General features: G+C 35.5%; 1 protein-coding gene and 1 pseudogene across 1 annotated transcript; both read left to right on the top strand.

Annotated features, from left to right (window-relative positions):
* Positions 1-3,079: 3,079 nt before the first annotated feature.
* Positions 3,080-7,241, top strand: LOC132558249 (prostaglandin E2 receptor EP4 subtype-like; annotated as a pseudogene).
* Positions 7,242-9,265: 2,024 nt separating this feature from the next.
* LOC132558268 (myosin heavy chain, clone 203-like) lies at positions 9,266-19,179 on the top strand. The gene is made up of 11 exons (XM_060222810.1): positions 9,266-9,348; positions 10,285-10,342; positions 10,912-11,204; positions 12,246-12,327; positions 13,352-13,550; positions 13,760-13,827; positions 14,130-14,206; positions 15,504-15,610; positions 16,340-16,443; positions 17,457-17,612; positions 19,106-19,179. Exons 1-11 carry the CDS (start codon positions 9,271-9,273, stop codon positions 19,177-19,179), a joined length of 1,296 nt encoding a protein of 431 aa, XP_060078793.1. The 5' UTR covers positions 9,266-9,270.
* The last annotated feature ends 3,610 nt before the right edge of the window (positions 19,180-22,789 follow it).

The following is a 22,789-nucleotide window of genomic DNA, read 5'->3' as shown; positions in this document are numbered from 1 at the left end:
CCAAAGGTTGGAGATGCAGGTATACTGCTATCCATAAATGGAAAATTCACAAAAGGGAAATTGAGATCGTCACGTTTATCATACAATTAGAACTATTCCTTTGGTACAAAAAACCCAACATCTTACATTATATCATTACGTTATCTCACAGTTTGTACATTTTTTAATGATTGGCACAGTTTCGCTCCCAGACATATTTGCTTCAGCAAAGACACTGTGATATTTTAACAATCAGTTTAACTATCACATATTTGGTAAGTATATCTGTTAATGATAAGTCTGTGAAAACATACCTGACAAATGTCTTCGATGACTTTGTAGAGTGTGTATGTAAACAAGGTCTCATCAGAAAGGGAAGTGATGTACCATAACACGGAATGTAGGCTCAGAGGTTTTCATGAAAGACGAGCGAAGGACGTGTAGCACAATAAACAAGGACAAATGATGGTGGTTTTACCTGCTTAAAGTAGGATAATTCAATCAAAAGCGGACACAGAGAAATACATTCACTTAAAGGAAACGAAGCACGGAACCTATTGCGTGTCCTTTATACTTTATCACATACCTGGTGTTGTGTATCGTTTCTTCCGATACCTTGTCCGTTTGGCTTGGTTTATAATATATTGTGGTACTCAAATACTTCCGCTGTAATTTGAGAACGCAAAGATCTGCATTAACAATCAAATTAAGTATTTTTGATGGTGTTAGAAAACAGTAATAGATGTTATATCTTTTCTAAGGTTGTTATAGAGATGGAAGTTTTGCGAGGAAGTATTTGTCCTAGAATGAAGTGTTGTAGTATTTTGGCGAGGGACTTATTTTCGTTGATTTCTATGGTGCTATTAATCCATGATTTCATTTTTATGAATTTACTGAGGTATATATTTATCCACGAAATCAAGAGTCCACGGGTAGTTTTTTTCGAAAAAAAATATGCGATGTCATCATGAATCATAATTATCATTTACTCTGAAATTACAAATAATGCCATGCCCTTTTTCTATTGATGCTTTCTTGGTTCTACATGGTGCTATTGATGAAGGTAAAACACCTCTCCAGAACGCATGTTTTTATTCTCGTTGATGATATCAATAAAATATTGATATTACGATCTTGTTATCTTGGCATGCATTTCGGTTCCTATGCTTTGGATAATAACGACAGAGACATATCGACTAAACGCTAACATATATCTGTTTTTAAAATTATAAAGAAAAATGAAAATATTAGACAATATAACAACATTTCCATAAGCACTTTTGAATTTCGTGAACTAACTTTAAACAAACAATATAGAATATATCGTTATGTTAACAGATTTTATAAAATTAAAGATTCAATGAAACCAGTGCAGATATTCAAAAAACACAGATTTATATGGACAGATCTGAAAGAAATACAAGGAGAATAAGACCATATGTTCCGGAAGGGTAAGCGTCTTTTGCTTAATTGAATACGTACGCCATATAAACGACCGTAAACCTTCTCCATGATCTTCATCAATTTTCATCTCTCGAAACCTTAGACTGTGTGTTTATTCAGTTATCGACATCTTATGCTAAAATCGTGACTATAGGAAAAATTCCCTGAATGTTGCAATACATTAGGAAAGCTAGTTGTTACTACCTAGAAATAGAAAATTCATCCTAGAAATCGAAATGCTTATTAGACAGCTTGATGGTAAGAAGTCCATGTTTGTTTCTGGTAGGAAAGTTAGACAAAACATCGACAATATATCTCATAGTGAAAATTGGAAAGTCTTTCTGACCTGTTTTGAATTCAGCTCGTTAAAACAGTCAGAAAAGAAAGGGGCACAGTTTGTTCCCACAAGTATGTCAGTTCTTTAAATTCCAATTATATTAAGGTATCAGTATTTTCCCACACAAAAATGATATACATCGCAATGAAGGGTATTCACAATAAAATTGGGCAAATTTCTTGAACACTTTGACTATGTGTCTGAAGTTTCTTTATCAACAATGTTGTTAACGTTAAGGAAAATTGCACATATGTATAAGTAGGAATTCACAGCCAACCTTTGATATGTTAATTTTTTATCAAACATGATTGATAGGGTAAAAGCCATTTAGAGATCAGACTCCAGACTCAGCTAAACACTCACATACTACGTTGGACAACCTCTTCTACTCCATCAATGGTCCCAGTCTGCACTTCGCTGGGTATATCTAATATCCCTTGCTTGTCTGGAAAGTGTACCTAACCAGATCAAAATCAGACAGGTGCCTTCAAAATAAAAGCTGAAAACTTGTCAAGTATGAATTATGTACCTGGTGGTAATCATTGTGTGACGTGACAAGTATGAATTATGTATCTGGTGGTAATCATTGTGTGACGTGACAAGTATGAATTATGTACCTGGCGGTAATCATTGTGTGACGTGACAAGTATGAATTATGTATCTGGTGGTAATCATTGTGTGACGTGACAAGTATGAATTACGTATCTGGTGGTAATCATTGTGTCACGTGACAAGTATGAATTACGTATCTGGTGGTAATCATTGTGTCACGTGACAAGTATGAATTACGTATCTGGTGGTAATCATTGTGACGTGACAAGAATGAATTACGTACCTGGCGGTAATCATTGTGTGACGTGACAAGAATGAATTACGTACCTGGCGGTAATCATTGTGTGACGTGACAAGTATGAATTATGTATCTGGTGGTAATCATTGTGTGACGTGACAAGTATGAATTACGTATCTGGTGGTAATCATTGTGTCACGTGACAAGAATGAATTACGTATCTGGTGGTAATCATTGTGACGTGACAAGAATGAATTACGTACCTGGCGGTAATCATTGTGTGACGTGACAAGTATGAATTATGTATCTGGTGGTAATCATTGTGTGACGTGACAAGTATGAATTACGTATCTGGTGGTAATCATTGTGACGTGACAAGAATGAATTACGTATCTGGTGGTAATCATTGTGACGTGACAAGTATGAATTACGTATCTGGTGGTAATCATTGTGTCACGTGACAAGAATGAATTACGTATTCTTGACTGTAACATTCTTTATTAGTATTTATGGTGGAAAGTCACACCACTATGACGTCAGTATCTACCCCTTTCCTAACCACCAAAGATGACGTCACTCCTACGACTTGGAATCTCGTCAGTTCCACGCCAAAACCCGGGAAAGATCTCCCCGTCCTACCAGTAGTAATGATTCTCTTGTTTGGCGGAACCGGAAATATTCTAGCTTTGGTTCTTCTCATTTGCACGTCACGAAAACACAAATGGCGGACATTCTACCAGCTCGTGTTGACCCTCGTAGTCTCGGATTTTATAGGCCTCGTTGGCCCACTTCCGGTTTCCATTACCGCTTATGTCAATAACAAGAAATGGATGGGAGGGCAAGCGGTGTGTGACTTGATGTCGTTTTTCTTTATATTTGCTGGAATGACATCGGCGATGCTTGCAGCAGCAATGTCCTTAGACCGTTTTCTGGCTGTGTGGTTCCCATTTTTCTACACTAATGTGTTAGGTAAACGTCGTGTTAACATCACAATGGCAGGGATATGTATTTTTCGTTCATCTTGGCTTGCCTACCTTTAATGGGTATAAACGAGAATGTCCATCAGTTTCCTGGAACTTGGTGTTTCTTTAATCAGTTTGCTACAGACGCCGGTGGTAAGCTGTTTTCTTACCTTTATGCCTTTCTCGGGATGGGTATGATCGGGATGATGGTGGTCCTAAATACATTGGTCATTGTAGTGCTGATCAGACGGAGGCTCCTAAAAACTGACCATGGAGTTTGGCTGAAATCAGAGTCACGGCGAGCTGGTGACGTGTTCAACGTGATGTTCCTAGTGGTGCTCATGATGGTGTTTACTATCTGTTGGCTTCCATTAATGGTTGAGTAGTGTATCCTGGTATGCCAGTTAATAGTCAGGGTTCTGGAAGGGTTAGCGTCTCCTGCTTCTTCGACGACACACGCCAGGTAAACCTTGGTCGATCAAAGTAAGTGATATCACGTTCTTCTCAAATCAGAGAGAAAAGGAATCATAAAACTTCCTCGTCATTATGACAACCACAAAACTTCCTGGTCATTATGACAACCACAAAACTTCCTGGTCATTATGACAACCATAAAACTTCCTCGTCATTATGACAACCATAAAACTTCCTCGTCATTATGACAACCACAAAACTTCCTCGTCATTATGACAACCACAAAACTTCCTCGTCATTATGACAACCACAAAACTTCCTCGTCATTATGACAACCATAAAACTTCCTCGTCATTATGACAACTATAAAACTTCCTGGTCATTATGACAACCACAAAACTTCCTCGTCATTATGACAACCATAAAACTTCCTCGTCATTATGACAACTATAAAACTTCCTGGTCATTATGACAACCACAAAACTTCCTGGTCATTATGACAACCACAAAACTTCCTGGTCATTATGACAACTATAAAACTTCCTCGTCATTATGACAACCACAAAACTTCCTGGTCATTATGACAACCACAAAACTTCCTCGTCATTATGACAACCACAAAACTTCCTCGTCATTATGACAACCACAAAACTACCTGGTCATTATGACAACCACAAAACTTCCTCGTCATTATGACAACTACAAAACTTCCTGGTCATTATGACAACCACAAAACTTCCTCGTCATTATGACAACCACAAAACTTCCTGGTCATTATGACAACCACAAAACTTCCTGGTCATTATGACAACCACAAAACTTCCTGGTCATTATGACAACCACAAAACTTCCTGGTCATTATGACAACCACAAAACTTCCTCGTCATTATGACAACCACAAAACTTCCTCGTCATTATGACAACTTCCTGGTCATTATGACAACCACACTTCCTCGTCATTATGACAACTCATTATTATGACAACCACAAAACTTCCTGGTCATTATGACAACCACAAAACTTCCTGGTCATTATGACAACCACAAAACTTCCTCGTCATTATGACAACCATAAAACTTCCTGGTCATTATGACAACCACAAAACTTCCTCGTCATTATGACAACCACAAAACTTCCTGGTCATTATGACAACCACAAAACTTCCTGGTCATTATGACAACCACAAAACTTCCTCGTCATTATGACAACCATAAAACTTCCTGGTCATTATGACAACCACAAAACTTCCTGGTCATTATGACAACCATAACACTTCCTGGTTATTATGACAACCACAAAACTTCCTCGTCATTATGACAACCACAAAACTTCCTCGTCATTATGACAACCATAAAACTTCCTCGTCATTATGACAACCACAAAACTTCCTGGTCATTATGACAATCATAACACTTCCTGGTCATTATGACAACCACAAAACTTCCTGGTCATTATGACAACCATAACACTTCCTGGTCATTATGACAATCATAACACTTCCTGGTCATTATGACAACCACAAAACTTCCTGGTCATTATGACAACCATAACACTTCCTGGTCATTATGACAACCATAACACTTCCTGGTTATTATGACAACCACAAAACTTCCTCGTCATTATGACAACCATAACACTTCCTGGTCATTATGACAACCATAACACTTCCTTATCATTATGACAACCATAACACTGCATCATTTTTATCAGCCTACCCACTTGTTATGTGATTTTTTTTCTCTGTCAATTGCATATATCTTGCATGAAAATAGTGATATTGGAAATAAGCCCTTGAAGATCGAAACAGTTGCGACATGTAAATACTATAGGTTGTGGATGAAGGGATGTTGATATCCGGCGATAGAAACATCATATACCTGAACAGTGTGAATTCTTACTTAAACATTTAAAGTTTTTACAACAATACAAACGTGTTTCATTCATGAAATGTTTGTTGTTCTGACAGAATTTTTTTATCAGTCTTCATCTAAGTTTAAAACTCTATGAAACACTAGCTTAAAGTTCTTTGCAATACGGTGTTCCAGGTTTACTTGTGTATGTTAAAGGAAGTAAATGGCTCATCGTGCGTGTTTATGAAACGTCTTCATGTGATACTACTCTGTAAAATTGTTACTGTAATACCTGTTTTGTGGGGTGTGTCTGAATAGATGACGGCGTCACAACTTGGGAACTACATCCTTCATATGCACATTAGAAAACGAAATAAATAAATAAATAATCCTTATATTTGCATTTCATACCAACGTGTTTTCATTTTTAAAAAATAGCTCCGCAAACGCGGGCAATACCCCACAGCCAATTCAAGATGGTGGCCGTAACCGCCATATTGGATATCGAGCGACGACGAAAAACAATAGGGTTGTGTAGGTCCATAGGCCCAACATCCTCAGTGAAAATGGTGACCACCGGTGTTGTCGTTCTTGAGATAATGAGCGGAAAGCAAATTCAAGATGGCGCCCGTAACCGCCATATTGGATATCGGGCAGCGACGAAAAACAATAGGGTTGAATAGGTCAATAGGCCCAACATCCTCAGTAAAAATGGTGACCACCGGTGTTGTCGTTCTTGAGATAATGAGCGGAATGCAAATTCAAGATGGCGCCCGTAACTGCCATATTGAATATCGCGCGGTGACGAAAAACAATAGGGTTGTGTAGGTCCATAGGTCCAACATCCCCAGTGAAAATGGTGATGACCGGTGATGTAGTTTTTGAGATAATAAGCGGTATGCAATTGTGGATGGACGGCGAGACGGACGGCGAGACAGACGGGCGGACGCCGTGCGTGACCGCAATACCCCACACCCTTTCGGACTGTGGGGTAAAATGTTCGGTTTGGTTAGCTACAGCTGCTATGCAACGCTTCTATAAATGTTACATCATAATTTGTTTATGTGTTGTTACCCTGTTATAATTCCTAATAAACATCATCCAGAAGAATTGCTGAAGAGTTGAAAGCACCAGGGAAGATATATCTATAAGTTTGTCCATTTATGTGTTTATATATCATCATTACAGGTAAGTATATTAATCAACCAATCAGCGCTCGGCGATATCGACCGTTTTAGTGACTTGATGGTCATGAGACTGGCTCTGGCAAATCAAATCTTCGGAAAGACTCCATAACTACGGTTATCAAAATAGGAAAACGTGCTCTTAAAAAGGGAGGCTATCTAAAACGGAACATCCAAAACGGATCTGCAAAATCTTGCTCAACCGCGACGAGTACAGTTGGGGGATCATACCTCGGATGCGGTGTTCACATAAAATTTCTCATTTTAAGGAACACTGATTGAATTTCATAAGCAATTACATGTCAGTATATTTTTAAGAGCGCAAAAGTCGCGCGAATGTAGATAATTAATGTACTAGATGCGATACTAGCACGCCAACATAATTAAGTCTTCTAGCTAAGTCTTGAACGTCAACTATGTCAGGTAAAATCAGAAACGTATGATAGAGGAATCTGAGACTGTTTTTTCTGCTTTCCCTGGTTGTTTCAGGTGCTGGAAAATGCATGTTTGTATCTATTTTGATATCTGATTATGATTGTGTCGAAACGTGCTAATTATAACAGATAAATTGATATTGTCTGTACGATGGGTGTGTTGTGGAACTTATTGAACTGAAATACTGAGTCAAATAAAGTTAATTAGCCTTGCTGTGTTCATATAAAATTTTCTCCAAAAGTTCCTAACTAATCTTGCCAAAACAAACAGTATAGAGCAGATGTCAATTTTCAAACTGATCCCACTAACTCTTTTGACAAATACTTTCTGTTAACTTTAGATATTTTAAAAACAAAACGGCTATTCACAACTGAAATATCACACTTTATTAAGGAAAGTAATTTATAAATCGGTGCCACTAAAAATCTGACTAATTTTCTGTTTGGTAAATTTAATTTATATGATTAGTCATTTTAATCTATTAGTATTATTTTTGTTACGAAAATGAGATTCCCTTTTCACTTTGGCTCTGGTCATGCCGGTCAATGCAAAGACAGCTTATATTTTGTAGTGAATGGGGTACAGTTAACTAAAAAAATTGAAGGCCTTGACGACTCAGTGAAAAAAAAATCTTGATGTAATACGTCCCGGGCAAAATTCCTGTTTATAAATTACTGCCATTACCCTATGATCTCCGCCGAGCTCTTTTAAAACCAAGAAAGTATCTGAAAGCATTCTGAACCCAGATAAAACGAAACCAAGAATATCTCAGTTATAATCATGGTTACAGTATACACTTCTCGTTAAAAACGATTGTATATGTAAATATCAACATCAACATAGTATATACATTGTACACTTCTTTAATAATGCTTGCATGATTCGTCATTATTGTTTTATTTACTATAAGTGAATCGGTCAGTATATATTCACACCAATGGTTACAAATGTCAGTCGTAAACTGAACGCAATATATAGAGATAAGCTTACAAAAAAAACCAATTGGAGAAAAAAAAACCAACAAACAAGGCATTAAAATAAACTCAAGTGTACTATGTTTTGATTATAACTGTGCCTTAAATTTTGATTAGAAAACAATATAACTATGTAGTATATATAAACAGCAGTCCGTCTTAATGACTCATCGATACACGTACATTGATGGTGTGTTACATATACAACGATATGACTTAAAAAATTTCCATAAACTGAAATTATGTGCTATTTTCACCTAAAAAAATGACACAACTAATTTTTAGTTCAAGTTTGTCAAAGTTATATCCATGTGTTGGAAAGTTACTATACTTGATATTAAGGGGCATACATTTGGAGATTTATACATTTTACATTTATACATTTTTGTACATTATACATAATAATGCTATTATTTCACAGTGAAATTGTCAAAATAATCATTTTGTTAAAAATTTTATTAGACTATGAAGGAGGTTCATGGTTCATTTTCAGTGGGCCAAGATCCACCGTTTATACAAAATTTCACCGGGGATGCTTCTGCCAAATTTGTTCAAAATCCTGTAAGTCGTTTATGACAGGTAGCGATTTGTATGAAAAAGCTGACGGACGGACGGACGAACGACAGACACCGGGGTATGCCATAAACTTACAGAATGTGCGTTTTTACTGATCAAGTTGTGCTCGCTTTTAGGCAGTAGCTATTTCATATTACCATTCTGTTATCATGTGTTAGCTTGATATCCAATTATGTCTCGCTTCCCTTTTTTCCGGATATGTTTAATCCGTTTTGCTACTTGGTAGTCTCCCTGATCTTGGTGGGTAAGACGTTTAGCTTCTTGGACAACGCAACCAACCGTAACATGTCAAAATTGTAACCACGGACAAGGAAACTTGGGAGACTATGAACCACAAAACAGATTGGGAGGGCAAAGTTTCTTCCCTTTTGCGAGAAACACAGTCAAATTTGTCACGAATGAAGGTTCGTATTTGCAAATCGGAAGCATTTATCTGTTGGCGAACATTCACCGGTCCAGTCATGTTTCATATCATTTTTTTCACCAATAACAATAGAAGATCAACAAGTACATGACTTGTGTATGGTTCTGACGAAGTTGATGTCTACAATAAAAATACAGTCTTTAACTCTTTTTTTGAAAAAAAATAATAGCTTATTCCAATTTGCAACATCGTCAGAATCAATCATATTTAAGAAAACAGAGACACGATTCTTTTACAACCGACTATCGTATTTATCTGGTAAAAAGCTCATGGCTGGTAATAAGTCCACCCATATATATATTGCTGTTTAATAAAATCAGTAAAGTGTACTATTTTCTTGCCTTGAAATAAGCCCTGGCTTTAGTAAGAAGGAATGTAATGACCCAGGGCTTATAACAGGATAAATATGAAACAGTATACTGTATCTCTAGGACCCAATGTAACAGGACATAAACATGATGTTGCTATACTCACATCATAATCTGCGTAACAAGCTGTTTCAATAGCAACCCAGAACCAAATTCAAATCCACTGGTTAGTATATACTAACAATTAATATCAAGATCCTCTATCAGTATTAGACTACATCATTGATATTGCTATAAGACTGCTGTTTGATAGGTGAGCTGACAAAAAAACAAAATCCCAGATGGATACAAATTAGACAGATTCCTTCGGATTAAACAGATCCTAATAGCCATCGATACCATGGATTTTGTAATGTGGATGTGGCCCATATTCGGCCCCTTTCTAAACAGAAAATTGACCTGTAGTTTTCCCATGTGTATCCATTACTTTTACAATTAGCAGTTTGTATGTTTCTTTGTCCTTGAAGCTTAGTTTGAAAGAATTTCTGTTTTCTTTTGATATATATAGTACTGTATAATCATATCAAATATGACTTTGTCTGTTGTAGAAAAGAGCTGGTGATGGTGTTGGTTTTCGTGGTTACAACGATTGGAAGTATAGAAGATGTACAGTTACTTTCTTACTTACAAATCTTAGTTTAAAACTTGTGACCAAATCAGGACCTGTTGACTCTATAAAACATTTGTTTATCTTTATAAAGTCAAGTGCATAGCAGTTATACCATAGAAAATCAGAACAGAAAGAACTATTCATATGTTAATGTTTCAGAAACTATTTACAATTACACGGAAAAATGATCAGAAATCTGATGTTACCAATAAGTTGCAATATATATGCTTTACTTTGTAATCCAACTCATTACATTATTGAAGATCATATCTGAATAATATTGTGGTGTGTGAAATTTCTCGATCTTCTGAATCAGAATTCACAATGAGAATATGTAGGTAGAATGAAGATCAAATTCTGCTTGACCAATTTTGTTTAAACTTTTAAGAGCTTCAAATGAGCCATAAAAAAGATTTATTTAATCGTTAGGACTGAAAATTTCATACATAGTAAAAAGGCGATGTGGAGATGTGTAAATATTTTCAGGTCATTGGGGAATCATTTTATCCATATTAAATTATAAGCAAGAATATTTTAAAACAAATCACTGTTTTGTGATTTTTAGACTCCAGTTCATCTCCATCTATGAGAAAGTTTTCTTCCATGTCTGATATATCGCCAAGCACCTCCCGCTATCCCAGTGGTTTGAATACATCTTTCCGTCAAGGGACACAACTCAGTACAATCCCAGATGCTTATGAATCTACTGCCTTAGATACAAAATCATATACACCCAGTGGTGGCCATAGTACCACATATACAGGAGCCACAAGTGGTAGTCAGGGCACCACATATACAGGTGGTGCTACCCCTATGTTCACACAATCACTGCAAGAGAAACTGGACCAACAAAATAAGGTAGGTATAGACGGGAATTCGGTGTTGCAGCCATGCTATCTCCTGTTATAAACCATTATCTTTTACAAATCAAGGCAAACTTGACGACTTTTGAAATAGAAACCTTGTGTAAAAGATATCACTTGTTTATTCACACCATTATATCACTCCATCAGGTTCTACATCTGATTACTTTTTGTTGGCCATTGGTCAGGAGTTGTACAAAAGACTCCCAAGTGGACAGAACCTATCAATGCAGATTTAGAAAAATAAGATAGAGTAGAGCCAAATACTGAATTAAACTGCATCATACAGCTGTTTTTTCTTTCTTTTACTTGTCAGTGATGCTACATCATACAGCTGTTTTTTTCTTTCTTTGACTTGTCAGTGATGCTACATCATACAGCTGTTTTTTCTTTCTTTGACTTGTCAGTGATGCTAAGGGCCTTAATTTTGAAACCTAGGTGGCAACTGAGGGATGAAAAAGTTGATTGAATGAAATATCAAAATCTAGATGGGGATGTGCACTTTCCCTGTAATTTGATAAATTTTGTAATTTTCATATCTTTGATAATTTCAAAAGAATGTAAGAAACAGCAGCTGAGTAATGCCAGTATTTGAATGAATTAAAATGTGGCATACAGGTTACAGCAAACCTCAGGGACAAAAAGTCCACCAGTAGTGTCTACCACCTGCAATCTCAGCAACTGTACATGGGTAAAGGGTCAATAGCTACACTTGACCTCTTTTTGAAATAAACAGTTTTGTATGAACCCTCAACTGGTTTAATTGACAATAGTTTGATCAAAGTGTCAGTGTACATGTTATTAGTAAGCACCTTCTCAATTTGTTTTTGTCTTTGACATCCTGTAAATTATACATAAATTATAAAAGTCCATTGTTAAATGAGAGGACATGTTTTGTCAGCTGCAGATTTAGATAAACTTACAAAATTCTATATAACTTGATACTGATGTACAGGTATATATATATTTGCTGGTTAATAATTATCTCTGCCCTAATGATAAAATTCCACACAATTGGTATTTTATTTTCTTACAGTTGATTGATCAGCTGATGCAGATGGTTCACAAGTTGGAGAGCGAAAGAAATAATTATGGCGAACAGATTCGAGATATACGAGGTATGTCAGGGTAATCATACAAATTAAAATATTTTGTCAACAAAGTATGCTGTCAGACTCAAAGTGACAGGAAGGATACATGATGTCTTATGGTGAATGACATTTAAGTAAAATACGTGGAAATTTTGATGAATTAACATTGTTACCCACAATTGAAAAATTATATTAATTAAAAACCTTCAATTTGTGTCTTATTGAATAACAATTACAGTTGAGATAATACATGTATACTCTATAGGATTGAGTATCATAATCAGTGGTGAATCCAGGATTTGGGATGTGTGAAGAGGGGATGGCAGCAACTTGATTTTTTTAGACTCAAATTTATATATATATATATATAGCCAAGAAATTTGACAACTGCTAGGTGATTTGGTCTCGTAGGTCGTGAGCTCAAGGCCCAGATAGGGCACAAGTAAAAATTGTCTTCCTTCATCAGTTGTGTTACCATGTGCCAATATCAATTAACACATTGTATTATATACGATAATGATTCGTAGGTATCAAATTTAAATAACCTGTTGTAACTGTACCTGTGTTTAATATATATATATATTATATATATGGAAAATTAATGAGATCCACCACTGGTATTTCTGAAGAGTTTGTAACATCAGAGTGAGTTACCAATTAACATTTCATCTGCTGAGACAAGGACTGGTCTGTGGCAGTAGGTAACACTACAAAGATATTATGATACCACAGTTGACAAATGCAAGTTTTGAGCTGTTTTTCTCCTAATGCTCTGTTCTCTTATTTGTCAGATAAGAATGGAAACATTGCACTCACTGTTTTCTGCTTCATATAAGCTGATATCTAGACTTTTCTTATGTTGATATTTAATGAATCTGAAAATAATCAGTTGTTGACTTTTCTGATAAAGGAGATGTATGTGTATGTACTACATATAAGAGTTAGTCCTGTTTCCAAACTTTTTGTGCACAGACAAACTGTCTGTCTGTCTGTCCGCCTGTCCGTCTGATAGGTAAGAATTAGTCCTGTTTCTAAACCTTTTTGTCTACAGGAGAAATACAATCATTGGGTGGGAAAATGTATGACAAAAATTCAGACAACACCATGGAACGCCGCATGGAGCAAGTGAAACGCGAAATGTTGTCTGAGATACATGTACTACAAAATCAGGTCCAAATGTACCGAAATAAGGGAGACAATCAAGTGTCAGACATTCAGGTGAACACAATCAGCAGAGATATGATGGACATGTAAGTATAAATATTTCTGTATTTATGTTGATCATATTAGACACGTCCTGAATCACCTGCAGTCTTCATTTATAACTAATGTTTAAACAATATATTTAGATGTCTTGGTTCTTTCTTACACATTTTTAGAATTATCTGGAAGTTTGTACTTAGGAATAAAAAAGTCACCCAGTTGTTATGAACAAGTTGCCAAATGGTTTACTTTACAGGAAACATACATTAAGAGAAGAAATGGAAACAGTGAGGAGAGATGTTGAAGTGTTGAAGAGTAGACTTAGTAAGTGTGATTTTAGAACTTAATTCCTTTTTCTTCCTTTACTGAAACTTACTCTTTTCTTAAACTCTGTATTTGTTAACTAATACTCAGTCCAGTGAAACAGTTACTGGAGAACAATCTATGGACCAACATTATGAAGACAGAATAAAGGTGTCTTATCTCTTTATCATTTTGAATCAATAGTTTGGGTTCTGATATTGATGTCTGTATCCTACTAAAGGTTTTCTTGAACCATGATTTCCTTTTGAAGAATTGAATTTTTTTCTTTCTGGTATATGATGTATAATCAAATTTATTCACAGTGAAAATAGAACTGGATATGTCTGATATTTACTCAAATCGGAAAGACATTGAACGTCGTCAAGACAGAATTGATCAGGTGAGTGTGGCACATTCTTAGGAAGTATTGATCAGGTGAGTGTGGCACTTTATCAAGACAGAATTGATCAGGTGAGTGTGGCACGTTCTTAGGAAGTATTGATCAGGTGAGTGTGGCATGTTCTTTAGAAAGAACTGATCAGGTGGGAGTGGCATGCTGTCAAGACAGAACTGATCAGGTGGGTGTGGCACATTCTTAGGAAAGAATTGATCAGATGAGTGTGGCATGCTGTTGGGACAGGACTGATCAGGTGAGTGTGGCATGCTGTCAGGACAGAACTGATCAGTTAGGTGTGGCATACTGTCAGGACAGAACTGATCAGTTAGGTGTGGCATGCTGTCAGGACAGAACTGATCAGTTAGGTGTGGCATGCTATCAGGACAGAACTGATCAGGTAGGTGTGGCATACTGTCAGGACAGAACTGATCAAGTAGGTGTGGCATACTGTCAGGACAGAACTGATCAAGTAGGTGTGGCATACTGTCAGGACAGAACTGATCAGGTGGATTTGGCATGCTCTCAGGACAGAACTGATCAGGTGGGTGTGGCATGCTGTCGGAACAGAACTGATCAGGTAGGTGTGGCATACTGTCAAGACAGAACTGATCAGGTGGGTGTGGCACATTCTTAGGAAAGAATTGATCAGATGAGTGTGGCATGCTGTTGGGACAGGACTGATCAGGTGAGTGTGGCATGCTGTCAGGACAGAACTGATCAGGTAGGTGTGGCATACTGTCAAGACAGAACTGATCAGGTGGGTGTGGCTTGCTGTCGGGACAGAACTGATCAGGTGGGTGTGGCATGCTGTTGGGACAGAACTGATCAGGTGGGTGTGACATGCTGTCGGAACAGAACTGATCATGTAAGTATGTAAGGGCAGTATCTACTGTGTTGGATAGGGAGGAATTTTCTATTAATATGATTACATGGGCTTTACAGGTCTTTCATATTTATTATCAGGGAGTTGTTTTATTCTCTGATATTTAATCATTTACTTTTATTATTCACGAGAAAAAACATGAAAACAATTTTATATCATAGCATTGTTTTAATTGGATTGGCTGTTGGACTTTCAGATAGAGATGTATTGTTTTGATATGCATGTTTAAATTATTAACTTATTTTTAAAAAAATGTTTAAAAGTCAGACTTTCATTTATTTAAAACTATTGATTTAAATATAACTCTTTGAAATCTCTTTTGATTAAATCAACAAAAATTTGAAAAGTACAGTGTTTGAACTGTTTAACAATACTTGAATACATACAGAGGGATATTTAAGATAAATTTCTCTACAGACAGTACAAGATTTATCTTCTCCGGCCAAAACTTTGTCAACTCCGTACTGGTCACCTGGTCATGTCTCTACTTCTACCTCGGACAAACTGCACATGTCAGAACTCAGGTAACTATATATCAGAGCTTGGATACTTAAATCTGGCTACATCACACATGCTGTGTTAATTAACCCTTTGTGAAATTTTTGTGTTTTATGATTTGATCAGTTTTGATGTTCTCCAAAAGTTTTAGGGAAGCTTGTAGTCGCCACCTTGTTAATCCCTATGGCTTTCTGTCTGTCCTTTTGTGTCTGTGGCATAGCTTTGCCCACAGTTAAGTAAGGATGATGAAACTTGGTGTATACATTGGTCATACTGGGGGATGTGCAGTGTACCAAATCCAGGGTCCTTGACTCCTCGATTACAGAGTTATTGCCCTTCATTAAAATTTTGTGTCATGAGCATGGCTTTTGTATTAAAATTAGGATTGTGAAACTTGGTGTATACAAAAGGTCATACTAAGAGAATGTTCAGTATACCAAATTCAGGATCTGCAACCCCTTAATTACAGAATATTGCCCTTTGTTAAAATTTTGTATCATACAAAGTCATTTTCGTCGAGCATTGATCAATTTCATGGATATTCTTGTCAGTTTTACTTGATATTCATACCTCTGGAGCAGATTGCTTCTCAAAAAACTATGATATTGATATTATAGTAGTGTAACCTGACAAAAGAACCAAGCGTTACGTGATCATTCTTTAGAACTTTTGACAGCTATCAGGAGGTTAATGTTACAGATGTTTACTGACGTAATTAACTCATATTTCAAAGCAACTTTAAATGATTCGTCCAGGTCCACCATTGCTACTCTGAAAAACAAAGTAGATAACATGGAAGCTTCCGTACACCGTGACGCCACATTATCAGGAGGAAACCGTCCATACACACAAACAAATGGTAAGTTTCTTATTTTCATAAAAGACAGCATGTATGTTAACTACGAGTTCAATTTCATTTGAACCTTGTTTTCCCAGCAATCAATATTTCTAATGTCTAGTTCTCCAAACAGCTGGGATAAGGGCGATTCCAGAATGTTTCCTTCAGTCAATGGAGTAGAAGTACTTCGAACCAAAAGAAGATTTTAGTGTAACATTTTGATGTCTATGTGGCCTCCTTTATCAGACAGATGTGGAGTATACTAGCACTGTCCTACTAGTACTTTAATGCTTGTGTTATAAAAACTTCTGTTCTAAGGAATAAGGGTGAATTTCTGAGAAGATGCATGCATGGATGCCCTTCACTTTCTGATATATAACTAACATTGCAGTAAAAACACCATGTTTTCTCCTCAATTCATTTCTAAAATGTTTAAAGAGGTTGGCTACAATGAGGACCAACTATGTTCCCAGCAAAGCTGAAGGCCAGAGGGTATGTGAATATACTGGAACCAGGACATCTGTCTATACACATATAAAACAGGAGAGTGTCCAGTTGTCTACAATACTTCCCCTCAATCTCTCAACCACTTTGTAATCATTACCAATACATTAAGCTTGTTGCAACTAAGCTCTCATTTAGTGGTGTTTTTTAGAGTTATGGCCCTTTACAATATAAGAAGTTTGTTCAGAGCAAAATTTTTCACTCCTTTTACCAATTGCTATGAAGCTTCATCCACATGATTAAATTGTAACTGTGGGGTCATGATTTATTTTCATTTCAAGGATTTTCCCAAGGTCATGTCCCTTATATTCATACCAAATTCTTTGTGCATGATTGAGGGGTAGGTGCCTATTAAGGCTGTTTTGTTTTTAGTGACCACTACTTGTACTTAGCAGTTGGGTCAGAAATTCTCTGAAATAGATAGATAGCAAAAGTCAGCGTGTATAAAATTGTCAAGGTGCAAACATGTTTAAATCTTAATTTTAAATTATGTTGCAATATATAAATATTAAAATATGTTTGGTGTCCAGGTTACCGTGGGTCAGACAACACAAGTGTGATGGACTTGGAGGAGTTGAATCTGAGCGATGATGATGAAACAAGTCTAGACACATTTATAGACAGACCAGTGAAACAGAAGAAAAGTTCAAAGACATCTGACCCTGAAAATCTTGATCTTGATTCTGGTAAGTGTAGTATATTATCAGAAATTTTAAATGATTATTCTTAGTCTGATAATTCAGTAAAATATTTCAGACTTCTGTACTGATTGGTCTTTCAATGTGCTATTATCCTACAGGACTTTAGGAAATCAGTTACAAATCTATAATTGATAATTATTTCAAATCTTGTCTGCTTTCTGATGTTGTTAATTGATTATACATCAAACTGGCTATGTGATGTTCATCATGTTGCTGTGTGATGAATATTGATAAACTTACCATGTGATTAACATTCATAAACTTACCTTGTGATGAATATTCATAAACTTGCAGTCAGATGCATATTCATACAATGTTCATGTGCTCTCTATTACAATAATATTGATTTTTGTAACTTTAACATAAAGAACTATAAGAAGATAAAACAGAGACAATCTTAATTATTATTATGCACAATATCATTTTTTTGAAATTAAAATGTTGTGGCTGCAATGATCAATTATGTAAAATGAAAATTGATCATCACAATTTAAATGAAAGTTTATATTTAATTATGTCCCATCATCATCTTGTAACTTTACTTCAGCTCTTGACATGTTAATTTTCTCTCGATCTCCTAAACTGAATTCTCTACAAGGATCTGGATATCATTATTTCATTATTACTGCCACAAAGAGTCTGTCTTACTAGACCTAATTCGATATTCAGAAAGTGACTATATTAATAAAAAGCCTACTCCCTCTCTCCACATCAAACACCCTGTCTTACTAGACCTAATTCGATATTCAGAAAGTGACTATATTAATAAAAAGCCTACTCCCTGTCTCCACATCAAACACCCTGTCTTACTAGACCTAATTCGATATTCAGAAAGTGACTATATTAATAAAAAGCCTACTCCCTGTCTCTGAATCAATAAAGTATCTGCTCCTTTCCTTCTTGTGGATGAAATCTTATACACATTAGATTTCAAAGTCAACATTATTTTCAATATGAAATTCAATTCATATCAGGAGTTAATTTTATACTTCAGTGAGCTTGCTATTCTTTATGTAATACATAAATGTATTTTTCTATATGAATGTTACAAAACTTCATACACTGATCTTCAATATCAAAATATCCGTTGCCAGTGATTACAAAAAAAAAAAAATTAACACATACATTATTCCTTATATCTGCAGGATTTAAGTTTCTGTTTATTTGTAAATACTGACATCATCCAGGTGTAAAGTTATGATATAAAATCAACTGCAATCATTACTCAGTGAAAGTAATTTTTTCTGGTAGTACTCATATGGTAACTAAATGGTAAAAATGTTTATACCATATTCATGTCTTCCCAACATCAACGACATATGCAGTAGTAAGTCTGTCTTTATATTTAGCCTTCACTCCCCCACCTCCCCCTCCACCCCCTCCCACCCCCGCCCCCACCCCAATGTTGAATGAGAGGGCTGATCAACTTCCTTCAACTTTAGAGATGACCATTACATGTGATGTATCATGTTTTACAGATGAAGACCTTGACTTGGAAGATTTGGACCTGAGTGATGATGATACAGTATCTCTAGAGTCTCAGCATTTCTGATATAATCAACGTAGGTCAGGCATTGTTCCTGAACTATCGCCAAAATGTGCCCAAAAGAATCCAGGTCCACAAAAGTTTTTATTGAGAAATAAAAAAAAAAGATATTGTCAAAAATACAACTACTTGCCAAAATACATAACTGTCCTTTTATTATCAATGACCAAAAGAAACTTTCCTCTAATATATATAGTCAATTTACCTATTATAACAGAGGACTTAAAAACTCACTGCAGTCTGTGTTTGACTTTTTAAGGAAATAACAAATTGTGAAAACGTCTCTTATTTAACTTGATATAGTATTTTAAAACTTTTAAAATGAAAAACTTTACACAATGTAAAATATCATGGTAAATTTCAAAACTACATTGTACATTATACCCATCTTACCATATCAGTGATTTCCAAACCCCTCCCCCACCTTCAGAACCGGTGGCAAAATGACATGCATTTAAGTTCTCTAGTGGATTCACTCATTTATTCCTTTGTATACTGAAATAATGTTTTTTGTTTTCATTTTGTATCTGAAAATTGTTTTTATCATCAGCTGAAATGGTGCAATTTGATGTACAAATATATCTGTGAGGTCATGATTGTGGTTATCTTTAGAAAAAATATACCAGTATGTGTATTCTTATAATATTCAGAAATAAATGTCTACTGTAGAAAACCTGCAAGGACATTAGTGCATCATGTACTAGGACATGTTGTAGGACTATTATACTACAGGTTGTACTAAAACCTTGTAGGACTATTATACTACAGGTTGTACTAAAACCTTGTAGGACTATTATACTACAGGTTGTACTAAAATCTTGTATGTAGGACTATTATATTACAGGTTGTACTAAAATCTTGTATGTAGGACTATTATAGTACAGGTTGTACTAAAACCTTGTATGTAGGACTATTATACTACAGGTTGTACTAAAACCTTGTACGACTATTATACTACAGGTTGTACTAAAACCTTGTACGTAGGACTATTATACTACAGGTTGTACTAAAACCTTGTATGACTATTATACTACAGGTTGTACTAAAACCTTGTACGACTATTATACTACAGGTTGTACTAAAACCTTGTACGACTATTATACTACAGGTTGTACTAAAACCTTGTATGTAGGACTATTATAGTACAGGTTGTACTAAAACCTTGTATGTAGGACTATTATACTACAGGTTGTACTAAAACCTTGTATGTAGGACTATTATACTACAGGTTGTACTAAAATCTTGTACGACTATTATACTACAGGTTGTACTAAAACCTTGTATGTAGGACTATTACACTACAGGTTGTACTAAAACCTTGTATGTAGGACTATTATACTACAGGTTGTACTAAAACCTTGTACGACTATTATACTACAGGTTGTACTAAAACCTTGTACGACTATTATAGTACAGGTTGTACTAAACCTTGTATGTAGGACTATTATACTACAGGTTGTACTAAAACCTTGTATGTAGGACTATTATAGTACAGGTTGTACTAAAACCTTGTATGTAGGACTATTATACTACAGGTTGTACTAAAACCTTGTATGTAGGACTATTATACTACAGGTTGTACTAAAACCTTGTATGTAGGACTATTATAGTACAGGTTGTACTAAAACCTTGTAGGACTATTATACTACAAGTTGTACTAAAACCTTGTAGGACTATTATACTACAGGTTGTACTGAAACCTTGTATGTAGGACTATTATAGTACAGGTTGTACTAAAACCTTGTATGTAGGACTATTATAGTACAGATTGTACTAAAACCTTGTAGGACTATTATACTACAGGTTGTACTAAACCTTGTATGTAGGACTATTATAGTACAGGTTGTACTAAAACCTTGTAGGACTATTATACTACAGGTTGTACTAAACCTTGTATGTAGGACTATTATAGTACAGGTTGTACTAAAACCTTGTAGGACTATTATACTACAGGTTGTACTGAAACCTTGTATGTAGGACTATTATAGTACAGGTTGTACTAAAACCTTGTATGTAGGACTATTATAGTACAGGTTGTACTAAACCTTGTATGTAGGACTATTATAGTACAGGTTGTACTAAAACCTTGTATGTAGGACTATTATAGTACAGGTTGTACTAAAACCTTGTATGTAGGACTATCATACTACAGGTTGTACTGAAACCTTGTATGTAGGACTATTATAGTACAGGTTGTACTAAAACCTTGTAGGACTAGGACTATTATACTACAGGTTGTACTAAACCTTGTATGTAGGACTATTATAGTACAGGTTGTACTAAAACCTTGTAGGACTATTATACTACAGGTTGTACTGAAACCTTGTATGTAGGACTATTATAGTACAGGTTGTACTAAAACCTTGTATGTAGGACTATTATAGTACAGGTTGTACTAAACCTTGTATGTAGGACTATTATAGTACAGGTTGTACTAAAACCTTGTATGTAGGACTATTATAGTACAGGTTGTACTAAAACCTTGTATGTAGGACTATTATACTACAGGTTGTACTAAAACCTTGTATGTAGGACTATTATACTACAGGTTGTACTAAAACCTTGTACGACTATTATACTACAGGTTGTACTAAAACCTTGTACGACTATTATAGTACAGGTTGTACTAAAACCTTAAAGGAATTTCAATTCTAGTAGGTTTCAAATTGGGCAAAACTTTTCAAATGTTTTCTGTTGCATGTTATAAAGGCTTGTAAAAAACTCTATAAAACATTTTTATTGAAGCTCAAACTAACTTTTTTTCAAAAGATCACTATTTAGTAAGTAGTTCATTACATGAATGGTACTATTAAACCAATCACTTATCTGTATGTGAGTTATTAGAACGTATGATAAACCTCCTCTAAATTTGATGAATGAACAGCATTATTAAATGCATTATGTTTAATCTGGGTTTGATGGAGTTTCCAAAATACTTGTGAATGTATCACTTTTGATGGTTTTCTTTCCATATGTTGTCGAAGTCCTGTACTATACAGAGCACAAATGTATAAATATGTGTTGTAAATGCCAGCTGGTCATTGTCTTAAGACTTTTAAATAAGAGTGATATTACGATGTTTTCTTTCATTGTTTTTAGCTGTATTTGGCAGCTTGGTATTGTGAATGAAGATTTGTTTGTTCTTTGACTTTTTATATACATATTGTACTATAAATCCACTTTATAACTAAGGTAGCAGATTTTCTATGAGAAAGCTGCCCCATTTTTTGTACCTTTCATGTTAAAGCCAAAATATCTTTTATTGATTCAATTGTCACTGGTATATTCTTAGTATTCACAGCAGGCTAATATCATGAATATTATCATTAATAAGTCAGTTCAGATTGATCTCCTATGAAGGCCCATAAACCCCATAAACAGTCTCCTTGTAGTAGCTGGTACTACTTCACTGAACAACATACAGAAGGTCTGCCACAGCACTCAAGGTGTCTTGCCATAGGACACTACAGTGATTTTAGGCACTGAGATATATGAATCCTGGATATGTGCTTTTCCTTTGGGATTCACTCAAATTTTGAGAACCACTATATCTCTTCAGTAATGGACTCATCAAAGTTTTGGTGTTCTGGAATCGCAGGAAAAATCCTACAAAAGT

This window comes from Ylistrum balloti, unplaced genomic scaffold (genome assembly GCF_031769215.1).
Source record: "Ylistrum balloti isolate Yb309-2 unplaced genomic scaffold, AGI_CSIRO_Ybal_v1 Utg370776, whole genome shotgun sequence".
Lineage (NCBI taxonomy): Eukaryota > Metazoa > Mollusca > Bivalvia > Pectinida > Pectinidae > Ylistrum > Ylistrum balloti.
This window is presented reverse-complemented; position numbering and strand designations above follow the sequence as displayed.

Coding starts and splice junctions, on each gene's coding strand:
- LOC132558268 (XM_060222810.1), top strand. CDS start 9,271: ATGAACCACAAAACAGATTGGGAGGGCAAAGTTTCTTCCCTTTTGCGA. Junction 10,343..10,911: donor CGATTGGAAGTATAGAAGAT/GTACAGTTACTT, acceptor TGTGATTTTTAG/ACTCCAGTTCATCTCCATCT. Junction 11,205..12,245: donor AACTGGACCAACAAAATAAG/GTAGGTATAGAC, acceptor ATTTTCTTACAG/TTGATTGATCAGCTGATGCA.